The sequence below is a fragment of the Anguilla rostrata genome, chromosome 2 (assembly GCF_018555375.3).
Source record: "Anguilla rostrata isolate EN2019 chromosome 2, ASM1855537v3, whole genome shotgun sequence".
Lineage (NCBI taxonomy): Eukaryota > Metazoa > Chordata > Actinopteri > Anguilliformes > Anguillidae > Anguilla > Anguilla rostrata.
Genome location: NC_057934.1, coordinates 48,024,440 through 48,044,565, shown reverse-complemented (window position 1 = coordinate 48,044,565; position 20,126 = coordinate 48,024,440). Strand labels below are relative to the sequence as shown.

Here is a 20,126-nt window from a genome sequence, read left to right as displayed (position 1 = left end):
TGTGTAAAGCAGTTTTACACACTCACTCTGAGGTTTATTGATAAGACATAAAAGGGGACATAATAATATTAAATGGTAATAATGTTTTCAAACAAATATGGGACTTGCACACACGCAAAATTGTATTTTAGTGTTCAAAACTAGTCAAAACTAATTTTAAGAAGAAAAGTAGCTGCCATAAATTGAACACAATATTTAAATGACCCAACTTTCAATCTGTCTCAATATCAAAGTCAGTTATCACTCATCACAGTAATACATAAAGACATAAAGAATTCTCTTAATATAACTGGGTATTTTCACCCATTACAAGTGATTAGCCAACCTTACACACAGTGTTCTGAGCCATTACTGTGCCAAACACAAGTAAATCTGAACCAGAGAACTAAATTTGCCAACATGTAATAGGAATTAACCACAAAAACTACGAAGTGAAATGTTTGTATTTGCCAAAAGCCTCATAAGACAGGAAATTAAAGTGATCTGACCAAACGCTAATATCAGCCTGCTCTCCACCAAGGTGTATCAGCACAGAGCTTTGACAACTGGTATGCAGTCCTGTGTATGTCATCAAACAATATATACTCACTACTGGGCAGATTGCTTAAGATTCAAACCTTCTCTCAAATTGCCTAATTACAGGCTCCCATTGTTCTGTTTGCTTAGAATGATGGAATATTTCAAACTGGGAGAAGCTAGTCTGATTTTAGGTACCGCTTTGTCTCTTCCGCGTTAGATCTATGGACAATTCATTATCAGAATTTCAGAATTTTGAAGGCTCATTCAAATTTAATAAACTTTTACAGCCACGGAAGTATAAAAATAATGTGCGTCTCAAAATGACCGACAGACTGAAGGGTCTAGCGTTAATATACATTGGAGTTAAGTTAAATATTTTTATGGCAATTTTTGGGGGTGTCCACAGCATAGTAATGCCGTAATGTAGCTATACCAGCTACACGCCAATTGTAGTCCACCTGTGAAATGGCATTGGTTTTGAAACAACAGATATTGAGGTTTAAAAATCACTGTCTAATATTGGAGAGCTGACCAGCATAAACATACTCAGGTAAGTAGTAATTTTGTGATGCGAAGTTTGACAAGTTGCGCTATGCGATCCATCAGTGGCACAAGGGAACCGGTGGATAAAACCAATTATCAGCGATTCCTTGGTGCTGACACTCGGGAATGTGTGCAAAACTCTGCCTGTATTATTCATCGTTCTCCCCTGACCAATGGCTGCTTTGCAGAGAAAGAGGAGGGAAAAGATAGGAAAAGCTTTGCGACTATCCGCGGAGTGTCAGCACGGAGCTGTCATCACTCTCCTGACGGAAACTCCCCTCTGAGCCGCGTGTGATCAGCTCAATCAGTGGCGCGGGGAGCCAGGTCTTTTGTGACTTTTGCGCCGTTGACCTCGCAAATCATCGGGGCTGTGTTGAGGCCCGACTCCTTGGCAGCGCTCGCGCCGAGCAGCTGTGATTAAATCTGGAGGAGGGGAAGAAAAGGCCTCAGAGCGAGATGAAAGACCGCTAAGAAAATGACAAGGGACCCCCGGAGAGGATCTGTTTCTGTCACACAGAGCAGGTGGCGAGGTTTCAACATCTGCCATTCCTCCCGTGGCAGCGTACCACAGGTCTGCTCACGGGGGTTAGGGTGGGAGAAGGCAAGGGAAGGGCAAGCGGGGAGTGTTTAACCGGGAGCAATTATTATAGAATGTAAAAGACAGATCAGGGCTCTTTGGAGCATTATGTCTTATTTTGTTAACAGGCAGGCTTAATACCACTGCAATAAACAAACAGCTGATTTTAACAGTATTTACTTTATTAACACTAAAGAAAGTGGTCCTCTGTCATTTACATGTAGCAGTCCAACCCCATTAAGCTATACTACATAATGTATTTATTGGCATGACCAAAAACATATTTCTTCACCTTGATTATTAAAACTAGTCATTTTCAATTAATACATTTTTTTGGTATATTTTGATCAGTATGTGGATGGAGGTTTGAATTAATAAGGAATCTTAATATACACCCACAGCATAAGATACCTTGCCCAACAGCAGTTTCAGTCTCCAAGTGTATTAAATGAACAAGCAAGAATACAGAAGCAGCTGGGTAAACAGAGGTGACCCCTAGTGGCTAATTCTCAGAACACATTTTATGGTGAAAAATTGAACATCCCAGATTCACCAGATGACAGCAGCTATTTATTCATTGTTCACAGTTATTATTGCAGACAGAAAACAGAGAACTGCAAAATGATTTATCCTCAGACTATTTCCATTTTAATATAATGGAATCACCACCTCAGTAACAGCAGCAACCAAAGAACTGCTGATCTTGTTTGGTTTAGTTCTGATGATCAAAAAAGTTTTACATTTTTAAAAGAAATATCCACTGGAAAAATAAAACAAAACACACAAAATGTAGTTATTGGTGAATTAAGAATACTGAATATTGCTTGTTTTGGTCCGATTTCTAAATTGCTTGCTTTCTTATTTACTTTTTTTTTTTGCAATAAACAATAAACTACTTGCTGACTATGTAGTTCCAAATCATCCATTTAATTACAAATACTTACCAGACACTCTTTCCCTCAGTGACTTACAATGCAATAGACACGCAGAGATCAGAGATTAGAGTGCAGTAAGGGCGTTTCCAAAGATTGTTGACTATTCTTTGAACATAAGGAAGCGGTTTAAATGGCTGTTAATTTTCCTGAAATGTAAGTATTCGGTTGAAAGCATATAAATTAAGGCCAATCGGCAACCATTAAAACACCCATGAACAAAAGAACACCCTGTGTCTCTAAGTTTACAAATAGTACATAAATGTGAGAAAATTGAGGCCAGTTATGTAAATTCTATCTTGCCTAATTTAAAGTAGTTCACAAGTAAGTTAAAAAAGGAATTTTCATTTCATCATGAGAGCAAAAATATACAGTGCTCAGAAGTAGGCTACATACATCGTAACAATTACCATTCCAGCCAATAGGGCATTCCAGTGCACAAATTACACATCCTAACATTCGGGGAAAAGGGCAGACAAGACTACTCTGGTACTCTAATCACAGATAAACAGATCTCTGTTACTTGAATTAGGTATGCAACAGTAAATTTGCACTCAAACAACTGAGCTGTCCTTGTTTTGATTTTGTACAGTTTTGTAAATGCTCCCAGGAAATACAGGATACAACTATAGGATTGCCATAGACTTAGCACTGGGAGATCACAATAAAATTAGCACAATGTCTGAGGCCATCTCTGAATGACCTCACAGTGAATGACCTCTCATAATCCCACCCTAAGCCATGACTTTCTAGTTTCCCCAATATTTCAAAAAATGGTCATCAGATTATCAAGAGGATGCGAAATGAGGTGAAGACATTCAGGGTAAGAAGGCTGAAGTAGGAGTAATGCACACTGGAATGATGCAGCCATTGATACATGTCAAGTAGGCTCAGAAACAATGGAATGTTATACAGAAGGGGATGGAATCAGTAATGTCAGTGAGTGCCGTCTGAATATAGTCCTAAGACCCCACAATTTATTTTTGCCTTATAAGTGTCTGGTCTTAAACTCAAGAACCATAATACGGTTATTGTACTAGGGTGAAGCAGTACCTACACTACAAGGGGCATTCAATAAAAATAAAATAAATAATATATTTCAAAATATTTTCATTGCAACATGTCTTTGTAATCCAAGACACTTGTATTATGTCAAAAAATGCTTCAACTTTTTTTTCTGCCAGGTCTCAGGAGGATATATGAGAGACTAAACTGCAGGTTGGCAGCGTTAGTGCTGTCAACATAGAAGACTGGGAATTGGGCAAATGTGGAAACACGATTAAAGCAGAACTAAGATGAGGCATGTGACTCGGAATTGAAATTAGCTGATCAAAAAAAGAGAAGGGAAGTGGGAAACACATTCAGATAGAACCATCCATCCATCCATTATCTATACCCACTTATCCTGGTCAGGGTCGCAGGGGGATGCTGGAGCCTGTCCCAGCGTGAATTGGGCGAGAGGCAGGAATTCACCATGGACAGGTCGTAAATTTATTGCAGGGCGCCCACACCATTCACTCACACACTCATGCAATTTAGAGTCTCCAATTAGCCTACCTGCATGTCTTTGGACTGTGGAAAGAAACTGGAGTACCCAGAGGAAAGCCACGCAGACACATGCAAACTCAACACAAATAGGCCGAGGTGTGGTTCGAACCCAGGACCTTCTTGCTTGGAGGTGACAGTGTTACCAACGGTGTTCTTTTTGACGGAGCCAGTCATGTTTTATCATTTTCAGCTGCTGGCCACTCCGTCTCTACTGGCCTAGCATTAGCAGCTTCGCATAGCATGCTTCTACTCTGAGTTTTTAATGTCAACATTAGGGCAATTTATGTAAGGATGAGTAGTGGTCCCAACACTGACCTCTTCACTTGCATTACACTTGCTCATATGCTTTTTTGTTACTCTTTGTAATCAACCAGTTTTCCATGAGGAAAAGTCTACTCTACTCTAAGCATCATGGGGTTGACAAGTGTCCTTATCTTATTGAGCAGGAAAGAAGAAAGTACTGTAGCTCCTGTCTATCTGGTAAATGCTCTCCCCTCATGTACTCCACTTGCAAACTTTACTCAGGAGAGTGATTCATAGTACCAAACAACACACTTGTTAATGGAAAATAGGAGAAAGGAAGAGACTAGAATTATTTCAATTGCCAATTGAACAGGAAATTTCTATGCATTACAAAATTAGTTTAAAACTAGAAATGAAGAAGGTGCCGGTTCCAATTTCATGTATTTGGCATGATGAGGTACTTTGAATTATAAATCTCCATAATGACCAGGAGCAGACCTCTTTGTCAGATGAGTGTTGTACATGTACATTAGGTCACATGGATGTTGTAACCAACTGGCTAGACAAGGCTTGATATGCTGTAGTAATATTTTAATGCTTGCCAGGTGTATAACAAGCAGGGAAGTTTGATGTACATTGTAACATTGGTCAAATTAATAATATTAACTCAATATAAATGATGACAAATATTACATGTATATGAAAAAGGCCTCACTGTCTAGTTAGTATGTGGTATTCATACTTCCAATCTTAATGAAAGCATTATAAATAATGATACCACATTTTTCAAGACCCATTTTTGAGTTCAATTAGGTTCTGACCTCAAAACAACCTTGAAGAGGAGAATCAAGCTGACATACACAAAGGCATAAAACTTTACTTTATACCGTTGGTTTGCCAATGCCACAAACATTTCGGAAAATCAAGCCTCATTATCATTATCATTACCATTTATTCATTTAGAAAATGCTTCACAGATGCTGAACAGATGAATGAAGGGAAATTTTGATGTTTTATGAAAGCTGCAAGTGCATATTAAAGTAATCAACCAAGAGTTTAAATGCATTCCAACAAGCATTTTGATTAGATGGAATTAAACTGTAGTTTCATCCACACTTTTAGCTGGTGTTGCCAATCGCTTCCACATCCCCATGGTTTTCAATACATTGCATTTGTCTTTACGTAATTTTGTCCCACATGTATTACATTTGCTTTTACTTATATGTGTACCACATTTATTGCTGATAACAGAAGCTATACTGAAGAAATAAAGGAAATACAGAGCCATAACCAGGACTAAAAGCCACAGCCCTCCGATTCCTAGTCCAGTACTGTAACCAGTCCCCATGGTGGTAACCAGTGCCATATTGTAATAAGATCTGAAGTAGCAAATGTCTTTTGTTTGTTTGTTTTTTGTTCTACAGCAGTGTACTACCCCGGTATTCAGATGTCCAATTGATTGTGAACAGTGGGACCATTGAATCACACACAAATTCTGTTCAATATTGTGATATTTGTTTATTTGACCCCAGTATGTTTATACAGCTAGGACACCTGATTCAACTACTTACTGGTCTTTGATCATGATCCTGACAAGCAGATTCAGGTGTCTTGGTGCTGGTCTAGAACCAAAACCTGTCCAGACCCCTGGGTATAACAGGGGGGGGGGGTCAGAGATTTGGTCAGGTAGGTACCGGTCATATGGGAACTGGCCCCATAGTGCTACCCAACCCTATTCATGACTCAGGCAGCTACATGACTACAAGATGAGCCCTAAAACCTTGGACTACTTTTGCGGGATTTGCCCAGCCAGGGGTTTGTTCTGTGGGGCTGCAGCTGGGTACTATTGGAGTGCTTTCACAACAATGTTACACGCAGACATTGCTCACTAGAGCCAGTGCGGTTGGCTCCAGTACAGGTGTGTCAACCACCCGTTTCATTGTAAGTCAATGGTAACAATACGGTAAAAATACGAAGTCAAGAAAAAGTAGTCACAGTAGGTGTTTTTTCTTTGTCTAATGTGCCCCGGTATGCCGATTTGTTAAGTTATTGTGCTATTTGGACAAGACCAGTGGTCTCCAACCCTGGTCCTGGAGAGCTACAGGGTCTGCTGGTTTTTGTTTTCATCTTAAAATCAGCACCTAACTGAGACCCAAGACACCAGGTGAGTTGAGTTAACAGTGTAATCAACTGATTTATGAAGTGCAGAGTCACTATGAAAACCAGCAGACCCTGTAGCTCTCCAGGACCAGGGTTGGAGAGCACTGGACAAGATGGAAATATTTTGTGGACGAATCAGGGACAGTCTGTGTCACTTCGAGGACTTCATGTCCATACTGCGCAGTCGCTGGCTCCAATTTGTACTACATGGAGACGCTCAGGAACTACACTTCCTGGGCTTCAAAACGCTTTTCACCAAGCCCATGGAGAGTCAATGGGTTTCATCACAGTGACTTTGTCCATATTTTTCTACAGTCTATGTTCTCTAGTTGATTTGAGAAGTTGTAATTGTTAGTTGCCTTTGTTCAACTTTAAAACTGTTTTGTGCATATTCTCACATTCATTTAAAGATTTGGGAAACCGTTTACAGATGTGTGAACCCATTCTACAGATGCATGCCTTTTGCTACAAAAATACCTCCATACACCCTACCCATAAACATTAGAGAAGCAGGCTCTTGTTGGATGATTTCAAAAGCAAACTTAAAACCCCTTAAACTTAATGTTCTCCCGTTTTTACTTGTTGATATTTTACGCATTTATTTTTATTTGTTCGTATTTTTATTTCCTTTTTATAATTTAATTGTATATACTTTTTATTTATTAATTGTATTTTTATTATAATTTTCTTTCCACTGCTATAGCTACGCAAACCACTTCGAGCTGCATCTCTGTGTGGAACGAACAAAAAATAGCTAAGAATGCAGTCCAGTACATAAACAGTGATGCACCAAATGTTCCGATCAACAGTCCCCTTTTAGCGTCCTTAAGAGGAGGGCGGGCTATTTAACATACGAAACTGGAAAACAACTCGTACGGTAAGTCATGATAGGCCACAAGTAAATATGTATAATATTGTTTTAATTGATTAAACGCAAAAAGGTTATATTCATTTAATAATTTATCATAATTAGCTTGATAGCGAGGCATAATATGAACGCGAGTTCCTGGAAATTCGGCGAGTTGGTTTGCTAAAACGCGTTTAGTTACTATACTTCACGAGTCTATCTTGTAAATTGAATTAATACATTAGCAAGTTACAGTTTGCGACTTATTTTAATGGGTTACATGGCTAGGTAGTTTTTTTTTAATTAAACAAAAACGTACAGGTGGTGCATTATAGGGGTAAGTTACCTCTGTGGGTACGTTACCTTGTCATAAAATTTCTCCTGACGGTGAAGAATGCCCGACTTGTTTACATTCTGGACAAATGCGACTGCTGATCAGAGCTATCGATGTTTCCGTCGCTGCACTTTATACGCAAGCATTACCGGAAGCGCTGTCCTAAAATTTCAAGATTCATCCCGACCGGTTCAAATGGTTCAGACACCTGAGCGGTTGCGAAATATTGAAGAGTCGACAGTGACATATTGGTAACTTTATATACAAAGAATGAATACATGAAGCTTACTTGAATTGCGATGTATTTTTGTGTCATTTGATGTTCTTCTCCTGGCACTGAGGGGAGTTCTGGAATAAGGTGCTGTCCTATTGCCATGCATTTTCAATGATTCCCCAATAACATCTTGGCTGTGCTAACGGTTTCATTAACCCAAGAACATGGCCGACGCTCACTTCATTTTTCTTATGTACTAACTATGCATTCTCCCCTTAATTGTATGATGGAGTGGCGCTCAGATGTCTTTCATGATTTCATATGATAGGCCTACTGAAACACAGTTGTAGGCTGAAGGGAACTTTGACAAGGTGGACCCTACAAAACTTTATAAGCTCACAAATATAGCATTATTTCTTAAAATAAGAAAGTGTACTCACTTTTGAACTATTATGCAGCTTATGGTTCAATAAAAACTTTTTGTACATCAAGTATACTCAAGCAGGCTCCAGAAAATGATACTAAACTACTGCACAGGTAGTAAGCCACTAGTTCTGAGTGGATATGTTACTTATTGAGTTTTATTAACTAAAAAGTGAGCCACTTTAGTCTGACCAGTTTAGTCAGACTAGTGGGTCTACATTTAAAGTTCACATGTAGCCTACTGTTTTCCTTTTCTACTTGCTTTTTTCCAAGGGAGTGCAGTGTTATATGGTTTAAAACACTCTGCACTATGATGGCATTATAAACAGATTGAGCGTGATTGACAAGTGTTTTATTTTTATTTTTATGCATAGTAGGTTTGATCTAAATGCAGTTATAGCATATTGCCGTTTGTCCAACGATGGGATTTCTCAATATAATTGTGCTGCTGTGTTAAAACATTTCTACGCTTGCAGGTCAGGCACTCTTCACTTTAAGAAGAACGTTTAGGACAGCGCTTCCAATATTGCTTGTGTTTAAAGTGCTGCAATGAAAACAGCAATATATTTACTTTGTTGTCACATCTGTCCAGAATGTAAATTAGTCAGGCATTCTTCACGGTCAGGAGAAATTTTACAACAACCTAACCTTAATGTTTTGCTGAACACTGTTGGGTACATCTTGAATGGTAGTTGGCACCATGTTACCTCTCTTCTGAAAAGTTATTTCCTTCATCCACTTTGTTCTGTATTTTTTAGGATAGACGAATGCTGTTCCTGGGCATAGGTCCATTCCGAGCCTTTGGATGTCGAGGGCAGTTGGCTGTAAAAAACTGTAGATGGCTCATCGCTGGTGTCCAACCCCGCCTACATGGAATTTGCCAGATGCAACTCACAAGGACAGCGCCTGTCAAGTGCTGTCGCTTGTTATCCACATTTCCCCGCATCCAAGCTCGTGAGAAACCCGAAAACCCCCCATCACATAACTTTACCCTTATCTACTCATTTCCAGCCATCAGGATTCTCAGAGTAATTTCCAGGCTTAAGCTTGCGCAGACAGGAATTACTATGCTACTGCTCCCACCTGTACATTATCTATACTATCAGGGCCAAGTCACATACACTTTGATGTGTTACAGCACTGGGATTGCTGTCTTTGCAGCCATCATGCTTTACTCTCTTAGTCACTACCTTAGAAGAGTTGTGGGCATGATTTATCTGGATAACTCAAAGACGACACTTAAAGTCTCTCACCTGACCTTCTGGGGGAATCGACGTGACCTCTATCTGCCTGTGACTGATGTAATGACGCTAGGAGACACTGGTGATTCCAAGAATGAGCCATTACTTTGTTTGAAACGGTACAGTTGTCCAGACACTTTGTATTTTTCTACACGGTTTGGACATGTGATGGACAAGCAGGGCTTTGAGTTGGTATTTGGTAAATTCTCATAATGATTCATTTGAAACTGTCACAGGCTTATCTCACATTTCCTGGCCACTCTCTGTTTTTAAAACTGAATTCATAACATTGTCTCCCATTGTCTGTTGGGTTTAATTGGAATATAAGGATTGAATATGCTTTTGTTTTGGATGATTGATTGTTTATTAGTTGTGATATCGATTGTCAAGTATGAATTCACCTAACAGTAAGCAGTGTGTGCAAGTTCATACTTGGTGAGTTTCAGTCATGCCATTACCTACATCGGTTTTTTGCAATAAAATATAGGACTATTATCTTTAAAAGAGTAGTGCTGGCATTCATTTCCTGCTGATAAACTATTGAAATCAAATATTAATCAGCATAATGATACTTATTTAATAATAATGTTTATCAATACATGTTTACAGTATGTGTTTGTTGGAAAGTAACAATGTTTGATTTTTGTTCATTTCATCACAATTTCAACCATGCCAACAGATGTTTTAATGTACAAAGAAACATTCATACATAATAAAGTATTCAGGAAGAGAGACGAAAACATCATAGACTGAGTAGTAATTCATTTTTGCCATTGGCTAATATGTTCCCTCTGAATAAATAATATTGTCTCTAAGCTTGTATTCTGTCTTTAATGTCATATTTTGTCTTCCTTTGCATTGACTCAGAAGGAATAATTTTCATCAGCTGCTAATATCTCGCCCATGTTTATAGATTTGAGGATGAGTTTGTTGCATGTGGCTTTATCCATGACATTAAAGTACCTATGTATCTAGCGGTATACAGGAGGTGATGATATCAAGCTTTTTAGAGAGAGTGAGTCCTGTTACACCCTTGGACAATTCTGCTCCACCATATTACATAAACTTACTACCACCTGTGAACACCGCATACCATTTCACAAGCCTTCCAAAAGTATGGTAACGGTAGAGTGAAATTTGTTATTTTTGCTATGTCCTTTAGGCATTTGGATTTGAGATTAAAAGATGAATGAGAAAAAAAGTACAGACAGTCAGCTTTTATTTCATTGTATTTACATGCATATGTGTTGTACCATTTTACAGAAATGGCTGTATTTTGTGACTTTTCTGTTAGCTTGACAAGCCTGCCCATTCTGCCCATCTCTGACCTCTCTCTTTAACAAGGTGTTTTCACAGAACGTCCGCTCACTGGATGTTTTTTTATCACTCCATTCTCTGTAAACTCCAGAGACTAGTGTGTGAAAATCTTAGGAGGTCAGCTGTTACTGAGATTCTGGAACCACCATATCTAGCACCGACAATCAAACCATGGTCTAAATAACTTGGATCATGCATCATAATTCATTCATTTCCAGCTCATAGCAAATGCTGGTCCTTGGTGAACCCCTTTGGAAATGTGAACAACTTCACAAAGATTCTCAAAGGCAACTTTTGAGTACGAAATCACTTCCATTATGATTATCAACCATACCACTGCTGCCATAGCAAAATATGATTCATTCTTCATGTTTGTATTTAATGATTTATGTTTGTTTCCCAGAGTTGAGGTAAACATTCCCAGAATGCAAGTTTGTCTGGTTTCCTGTATGTCTTCTGAGCTTTATCTAAAAATACAAGACATTTAGCAGGAAATGTCTTGGAACACTTTCATGCATATAAATACTGCATGCTAACATGTTACATTGTATACCTATTCATACTAAACAGCTCCACCTCTGCTCTAGCAGGAGTGTTCAGGCCCCCAGACTCAGCCCCCCCCCCTTTTTTCCTTGGACAGTTTCATCCAGTGCCTAGCATGTCCATGTGAATCAGTTTTCTGTTTTCTCCACCGTCTTCACATTCTTTCCCTTACTCCTGTAATTACTGGCTTTGTACACAGCTTGTTACACACATGACACTTACCGGCTACAACACTATTTAGTGTTTATCCAACCTGTCCTTAGGAGGGTGACATAGTTCCAACCATGCTGCCTAATCATTTACTGCCCAAATGGTATTGCCTGCATTAACCCCCATATCTTAACAGGCCTGCACTGCATGTCTAGTCTGTGCCTTTTACACCTTTAAAAGTAATATTCTTATCATGTTAACACCAAGCCACCATGATCCTGATATGCCTTCTATTTCCTCTCTCTCAGTCCCCAAGTGATTCTCCCTTTTTCTACTTTACTCAATATCCTCAGTTTCCTGTTGTCTATCTCAGGAGTCTACATTTCTACGATCAGGCTGGAACTAATACAGCCAACAGCTACAGAAGTTTACTTGGGGTAAAGTGAAGATACACCAGAGTTGTCAGTAACACAGGCCTACAGCCTTTATCCAGCCAATAGGCTGTTTCTGTACCTATTTATAGACTGAGCCTTGTGGTAATTCTTAGCCTGGAGTACATGGACCTCCTCACAGTTGCAAACACTTCCTCCTCACTCCTAAATGCTTCCTTATACTTGGTACAGTTTTACAAATGCCACCACTTTCTTATCCTTTTTTATTTATTTATTTTTTTACCGCAGACTGAGAATGCTATGCTGGAGAAAATGACACTCCACCCATCCATCTCCATTGCATTCAACCCTTTTTCATGCTTGCCTGTAACTTACCATGCCACTTGCATCTGCCATTCAACTACATCATGTGCTACTTATACTTTAATACCCCTCCTTCCTGAAGATGAATGATGCCACTGCAACAACCATGACAAAAAAACCACCTTATGTAAGCATTATACAGATTATACACTCAATGGCCACTTTTAGGAACTACTATATCTAGTGCTTGGTGAAGTAGGACTCTGTTGCCTCCAGAACAGCCTGATTTCTTTGCAGCACAAATTCAACACACTGATATATTTTGGTCCATGCTACTGCCCCAGTTCCTGCATGTTTTTTGGCCACACAGTCATGCTGCGAACCTCCCGTTCCACCTCATACCAATGCTGCCCTTTTGCCCTGGGGACTGTAAGGGCCATTGGAGTAAACCGAAGTCACTGTCACGTTTGTGAAATCAGCTTGAGATGGCGTGTGCTTTGTGACATGCATGGTGCATTATCCTGCTCGAATATCCACTTGAAAAAGACTGTGGCCATAAAGGGATACACATGGTCAGCAACAATGCTTAGGTATGCTATGGCATTCAGGGGCGACATAGCTCAGGAGGTAAGACTGATTGTCTGGCAGTCGGAGGGTTGCCGGTTCAAACCCCGCCCTGGGCATGTCGAAGTGTCCTTGAGCAAGACACCTAACCCCTAACTGCTCTGGCGAATGAGAGGCATCAATTGTAAAGCGCTTTGGATAAAAGCGCTATATAAATGCAGTCCATTTACCATTTACCATTCAAATGATGATCAAGTAGTATTAATGGGGCCTGTATGCCAAGAAAATATTCCCCATACAATTACACCTGCACCACCAGCCAGCAACATTGACACAAGGCCAGATGGATGCATGGACTCATTCGGTTTACATCTGCAAATTTAGATTGGTCTCACCGGGCAACATTTTTCCAATCTTCAGATGTCCAGTTTTGGCAATCACATGCCCACTCTAGCGTCATTTTGGAAGAATTTTATTTTGATGTCAAATGAAGGAAGCCCAATGGGAAAACTTTCTTTTTGAGCAGAAATCAAAGATATCAGCTGGGGGCAACATTATATTTGGTGCAGAGTTTGAGAACTGATAGCTGGCCGTTGGGTAATTCCCTATGGAAGAGTACATGTGCTGAAAAGAAATAAACAAATAAATGTGGAATTGCATAAACAAATATATAAATAAATACTTTATTTTATTTTGAAATAATGAAATAGTTCACACCTCATGACTGTCCTCTTCACAATAACGTAATTCTTTTTAATTTCATAATACATTTGTGCCAAGTTACATGAACAATATTGTCTATAGCTCACACAAATTAAACAAGCTGTATTTCAAAGCAATGCTACCCAATATTTCCTAAATTGTTTCAACCAAATTGGATGTGATTTTTTTTTTTTTTTTTGACCATTTGAAGACAAGAGGATGAGGGCCGAACAGCCACTACCCATCGCTAAAAGTTGGCCCACTTAGTTCTGGGACAACCCTTGTACAAGGGCGGAGTGATTAGGAGGTGAATTTGGACCGGACCTCGCAGTTCTACCTTTTTCACCCGATGAGTCAATCACAGCGCTCATACTCGTTTTTGTGCGGGTGTGTCCGTGCATATGACGCGCCGATTCATACGTGTACGCAGGTGCGCACACAGTGACATAAAACCGTGTGGACCAAACTGGAATGAAAATAAATCTTTTATCATTTTCTGTGGGGCTCAAAACATTATGTTTATTCAAACTGGCACTTCAATATGGAAATTAGCTTTTGGCATCTAAACTGCAGTACCTCGAATAACCACTGGAGTTTGCGAGCTTCACGGAGAATGGGTTTGACTTGGGTAGGACCATAGACACGATGACGTGGCGACCGTAGACTATGGTTCCGTGCGTGCGCTAATCCGTATGTCATGTTGATAACGTGAAGTGAGGGACAAAGATTGAAATGGTGCATCCATGTGTGATGTACATTTGTGTATATGTGCGGCGTAAGCGTAACTGATGCCTGTGAAGACATTCAAAACCTTTCAATTTGCTACTTACTTCATCGCGTATTTCTTCGCAATTTAAACGCTGGTAGCCAAGAATACTGCTGGTCGACTGCCTAGCGACCAAAACATAAAATGGCCCTTCCAGGCGTGGATACAACAACGTTATGCTTATTTGATGTCGACGGAACACTTACTGCAGCTCGCCAAGTGAGTTGAAATTAGTATGTAGCCGTTTAGATCGACAGTAGCACCGTCGTGTTGTCGCCGACTCCTGTTAGCCAATGTACACGTCATTTCATCTGTGCTAACAAATGGTCACAATGTAGCAACAAAATGTAGCTAGCTAATGCTATCCGTGACTTGATAGTGTTTAACGGCGTGTCTGTGTCATTTTGTGCCGGTTAGCTACCTACATAGGTCCATTAATGAATGAATTCGTGGCTTACTAGCGAGTGTGGTTGGTTCCTGGCAGCTTGTTTACTATCTTTACTACTTTACTTATATGCCAGGTGGTATGCCTAGTTCTGATACTCACGGTATGCCTCGCTGCAGCTGGCCAATATGTTGGCAACTGCAAGTGTAACATTCTTTGGTCTAGGTAGCTAATTCGGTATTGGAAAATGAATGATTCACCACCACATAGCTAGTATCGATTGTTCAGTTAGTCTATAGTTTAGTTCACGTTCCATTTGACCATTTAGTTGCCTTACTTGATTGCTCGCTGGCTGGCTAAATCAGCTGATTTACAACTAAATTTATGGTTAGCTCATTTCGTCTGTTCACTGTGTTTAGCTAATCTGAGACATAGATCGACGAAGTATAAAGTCGTTAGCACACAGTTCATGTTAGCTACCAAGTAAAGATATCAGTTTCTCTTACACGACACAGACTAGTTATAAAATGCAGTGACATTACGGTGGCTGTTTCCACCTGAAGTCTTGAGTCACTTTATACTTCTCAGCCTCTCTGTTTCAATTTCAAGGTGATTTATTTGGATGACATGTTCAGTAGCAGTGTGAAGCTAGCGACAGTAAGGACTTTCGCGCGGGTCTGAAAATTTCAAAATAAAAGTCCGACGAGAAAACCACTGTTACGTTCAGCAAAATGAAATTAATTAAGGAAAAACCGGACTGCAGTTGTCGTACTATATTCAGTACCGTGTTGCCAAAGCAAATGTTACAAAGAACAACAGTAATACAAATAAATCTCTACAATCTGTTAACTAATATAAATACATTATCCTAACGTTATACATGTATAACGCTTACAGCTTACAAAGTAAACAACATACAGTATATATAACGTAATTATCTCTCTCTCTCTCTCTCTCTCTCTCTCTCTTTGTGTCTCTATAAAGCTGTATGATGCAATACAATTTAATTAGAGCGAAATTGTTAAATATTGTTTGCTTCCTCAGTAAATAGGTCTACTATCAAAAAATTTCCTCAGTTTTGTTCCTGTCCTTTTCATGTATTTTCTTTCTACTGCTGTTTATAACGAGTTTTTTTAAGCCATGTATGTCCCTCTACAGAAAGCCACACCTGAGATGCATGAGTTTCTAAAGAGGCTGAGACAAAGAGTGCGGGTAGGAGTGGTGGGAGGATCAGATTTGGAAAAGATCAAAGAGCAACTTGGGAATGATGGTGAGTAAAACCACACTTATGTGTATAGCAGTTACAGTACTCATTTGTGTTGTCTTTTCTCTGGACAAAAAAAAAACTGCCCCAGTACAGTAACGTGGATGTTGTGCTGCAGGAAATGCTGTCTTTTTTCAGTCATTAAACGAAGATGGTAAATCCCTGTGATCATGAAAGATCCTATCGCAAGGTCTTGAGGGTTCCCTGGTGTCCTGGTAAAATTCCCAACCAGGCTCTCAACCTCTCAAGTAAATGACCACGATCATACTGTGGTGGTTTAAGTAGTGCCCCCATCCCCCTTTACTGTAAAGCACGTTGAGTTGATGAGATGTAAGGCATAATATAGCCTCCATTTAGTAGTATTATTACTAAATTAAGGGGCCATTGCCATACACTTCTGTGGAGACACAACTCTTACACAAGCTTTTCAATAAATCAAAAGGAGTACCACCTGAGAATGTCATGATTACTTACAAATTCATGAAGTTAACAGTTGTGAAGTAGAAACTGGCATAGTCTATAAATCCTTAGCTCCCCAGTTTATGAATAAAAGAGTACCAGCACATTTAGAAGATATATTTTCTAACGCAAAAAGAGCTTAGGCTGTATAATTTTTGCTCTGGCAATATGAGGGTGTGGAAATTAGTTTTTACATTAGTGATCAGCGGATCCAATCTCTCTTTGATTTGTTGTTAATTTGTTTTGTTGGTAGTGGTGGATAAAGTGGATTATGTGTTTGCTGAAAATGGACTGGTTGCATACAAAGATGGGAAACTAGTTTCTGTGCAGGTACGAGAGCACTTTGCCAAGCCATTCAAATTAAAATCACAATCTTGGGTATCATCATCTGTTTTTAGCATTTGTTTGCTTTGTTTTTCAGAATATTCAGGCTTATTTGGGTGAAGATCTGCTGCAGGACTTCATTAATTTCTCTCTGAATTACATGGCAAAGATCAAACTGCCCAAGAAAAGGTAAGACAAGCACTTCCAGGGGTGACTGCAAGATTGCAAATCATCATCAGGCTACCAGGATTCATATTTATCCCTTTTGAGTCAAATGAAGTGTGCATATTTTCTGATGGTAGGGTACAGTAGACCTATTTTTTGTATTTGAGTTGTATAACATATGATCGTTTAAATGTTAAGGGTAGCAAAATCCAAAGTCTTTTTTTGAGTGGTCAAAGAGTGAACCCAGTTAGCATGGTTAATGAATGTCATTGGTTTATTTTTCCAAAGGGGAACTTTTATTGAGTTCCGCAATGGAATGCTGAATATCTCTCCGGTGGGCAGGAGCTGCAGCCAAGAAGAACGAATTGAGTTCTTTGAACTTGATAAAGTAAGTCAGAATTGCATTACGCGTCACTCTCTTGCACTCTGATCAGCGTGCATAGACTAAAGATATTTAAATCTTTTTTGCATCACCATATGTATACACAAGTGGCAGTGGGGAAGTACGGTGTGTAGAAGGTAGATATCCATCTCTGTGTTACTCTTTTTAAACATTGATTTATTTGCATAGTGAGGGAGTGGATTGGAATTTAACTATTCCGCATTACAATCATTTTGCTGAACTAATACCACAATTACTACCACAAACGTTGTATAAACCTAATGTTTTCTTGAAGCATGGTAAATCCTTTGGATTGCTATTACGACAGTGGAAACTTAATTAGCAGGTTTTTATTTCTTAATTTAACATGAATCTATGCTTTATTTATGTAATTACTCTGGTGTATGCTCCATTCAGAAGTCTGCTTGTTTTTTTGTTTTTTTACTTTTGGCCACCTTTACTTATATGTCTGTCTCGGGGATTTTCAGTATATTTGTATTTCAACTTAAGATAATTCATGTCTTCCCTTCTTACAGAAGGAGCACATCAGAGATAAGTTTGTTGCAGTCTTACGGGAACAGTTTGCTGGAAAGGGCCTGTGCTTTTCCATAGGCAAGTACATTCTTTTATTTTGTCCACTGAATGGATTATTCATTCTCAATTATGTAAAAGCCTGTCTTTTAAAACTGTTTTTGCTAATGGTTTCTGACCAGGGGGACAGATCAGTTTTGATGTGTTTCCTGATGGGTGGGATAAACGTTACTGCCTGGGAATTGTGGAAAAAGACTGCTATGAGAAGATCCATTTCTTTGGCGACAAAACCAAGCCAGTGAGTTTCATCTGTTGTCTGCTGCTATTGTTGTTGTCATTACTATTCGCAACTTACTAGTACTTCTACATTGTCTGACATCCTTTTGACATTTTCTCATTTTTTCTGTTTACCCAAGGGAGGTAATGACTATGAAATCTACGCAGACCCCAGGACCAGCGGCCATGAAGTGTCCTGTCCAGAGGACACCGTGCGCATCTGTGAGGAGCTCTTCTTAAAGTGAGGGCCATTCCTAAATCCAGGATCACAACTGCAGGGCAAATGAGGAGAGTGGACCTCTGTGGTATAAGTCTTCATTCAGACTTTTAATTTGGCACAAAATCATACGATACTGGAAGGACCATTGTCCATTGAAACTTGATCTACAGATACTGCAGAAAAGTGTATTTAATACTCTGGCCTTTGCCCTAGGAGGGATTGTGGAATTCAGTTTGGTCAAAGTAATGATATTTTGAAAGAAATTCATGCATTGCTTCTGTTTTCACCTTAGGTAATTCAGTAAGGTGAGCCAGAAGCATACCAGGGAACTGTGTGTTAAATGAAGCATAATGATTATTTTAGGGCCGTCTTTCCCAAAGAAAGGGAATGTAGTTTACAGCGGTATTTCCCAAAGACAACCCTTACTGCCCCTGAGACCCAAATGCAAATATGTAATAGTGCCAAGTATGTGCATTAGTAATGTTTTCTGTGAATGGCAGCAGCTACATATTGCACCTTCTGAGCCTTGGGATAGAAAGGACAATAGGTCAGGTCCTGAAATGTGGAGTTTAAACGTGTTGGCCATCTTGAAAGTTTAAAACATTTGCACTTTTTCTTGCAGTATATTTGTGGGCGGTCTGCCATCTACTGATGATTATGCTCCATATAGGATAAAGTTACTGAGAGTCTGGTCCTTATTTGAGATATGCAAGCTTTTTACACACTGTCAACTAAATCGGACTTGTTCTCATCAGAGTTATGTATACTTTCTTTGAGATGCCAATCTGTGTAACTTCATGGTCCATCCTGAGTTGCTCTTGAATTAGCTTGCAATTGCAGTAGCCTGTCCTAACACCTGTACATAGATGGAAAACATGAATTTACCAGTTCTCAGTCTGTTGTATTTTCCCTTTGTAAAACCTATTATGTAGTACTACAAGGCATAGGTGGTTTAAAATGAAGTAATCTATAATTTGTCTGTAGACATTTCATTTCTGTATCTGTCGCTCAAATGACAATATGAAAATGTTGTTTGTAAGAATCTACAGACCCGTGAATTGGGTTACATTTGGGTTACAGATACAGAAATTAATGGAAACCTGGCAAAACAAGGCAAAACGTAACTAGTTGCTAAATGTTACCTGAAGCTGGCTGACTTCAGGGAAATATTCTGGGCCAGAGTGTTTTTTGGAAAGCACTGATTTAATTTTATATCCTACAATATTTACAGTTTATTAATAAATGGGCTAGCAATTGTGATGACATTCAAAAAAATTAACATTTATTTTAACTGTTAGAATTATTCATTTTAATATGTCTGTAAATTGCCATAAACAATCTTGGTTATGTTGTATGTTAAACTATTGTTGTCCACATGGAACAGGGAGTTGAGATGTTACTCCATATGCTGGTAGGTAAGTGTATGACCTTTTCATGCAAGCAAAGGCTGGGGAGATAACACTAGGTAAAAAGTAATTCAGACTCAAGCCAGATTTTGTGTAACTGGGAGTTAAATGGGACATGCCTTCTTTTCCGTTAGACTATGTCCCGAAAGCGCAGCTGTGGCATATCTCAAACCAGGATCAGGCTCTGTGTTAATCATTATATGGAATGTTATATGATCTATTAATTTGTAAAGTAGCTGATTCAATTTAACATAATGAGCATCTTGTTCATTCAATCATCGGAAATGTAACTACATTTGAATAGAAACTATGTGGTATGAAAACAAACATTCTTTCCCAATAAAGTTAGTAGAAAATGATGTTATTACAATGGAAAACATTGAATTCATTACATTG

The 20,126-nt window shown here is 39.1% G+C and overlaps 2 protein-coding genes and 1 long non-coding RNA gene across 6 annotated transcripts in view; 2 read left to right on the top strand and 1 right to left on the bottom strand.

The window, feature by feature from the left end:
* Positions 1 to 7,825, bottom strand: part of LOC135248275 (uncharacterized) — a 132,869-nt gene extending 125,044 nt beyond the window's left edge. For both annotated transcript variants that reach the window (XR_010328395.1, XR_010328394.1), the window contains exon 1: positions 7,733 to 7,825. This is a non-coding gene — a long non-coding RNA (uncharacterized LOC135248275). The remainder of the gene's footprint in view (positions 1 to 7,732) is intronic.
* Positions 7,240 to 10,396, top strand: tmem186 (transmembrane protein 186). Of its 2 annotated transcripts, none has more exons than XM_064322697.1 (2): positions 7,240 to 7,399; positions 9,099 to 10,396. In XM_064322697.1, exon 2 carries the CDS (start codon positions 9,108 to 9,110, stop codon positions 9,792 to 9,794), a length of 687 nt encoding a protein of 228 aa, XP_064178767.1. In that variant the 5' UTR covers positions 7,240 to 7,399; positions 9,099 to 9,107; the 3' UTR covers positions 9,795 to 10,396. The 2 variants fall into 2 exon arrangements, with proteins under 2 accessions (XP_064178767.1, XP_064178768.1); XM_064322698.1 differs by lacking the exon at positions 7,240 to 7,399 and adding an exon at positions 7,818 to 7,954.
* A 3,814-nt stretch (positions 10,397 to 14,210) lies between these two features.
* On the top strand, positions 14,211 to 20,089 carry pmm2 (phosphomannomutase 2). Of its 2 annotated transcripts, none has more exons than XM_064322695.1 (8): positions 14,211 to 14,537; positions 15,842 to 15,973; positions 16,680 to 16,756; positions 16,848 to 16,939; positions 17,204 to 17,303; positions 17,834 to 17,909; positions 18,011 to 18,126; positions 18,245 to 20,089. In XM_064322695.1, exons 2-8 carry the CDS (start codon positions 15,844 to 15,846, stop codon positions 18,347 to 18,349), a joined length of 696 nt encoding a protein of 231 aa, XP_064178765.1. In that variant the 5' UTR covers positions 14,211 to 14,537; positions 15,842 to 15,843; the 3' UTR covers positions 18,350 to 20,089. The 2 variants fall into 2 exon arrangements, with proteins under 2 accessions (XP_064178765.1, XP_064178764.1); XM_064322694.1 differs by having other exon boundaries at positions 14,213 to 14,537; positions 15,862 to 15,973.
* Positions 20,090 to 20,126: the final 37 nt, after the last annotated feature.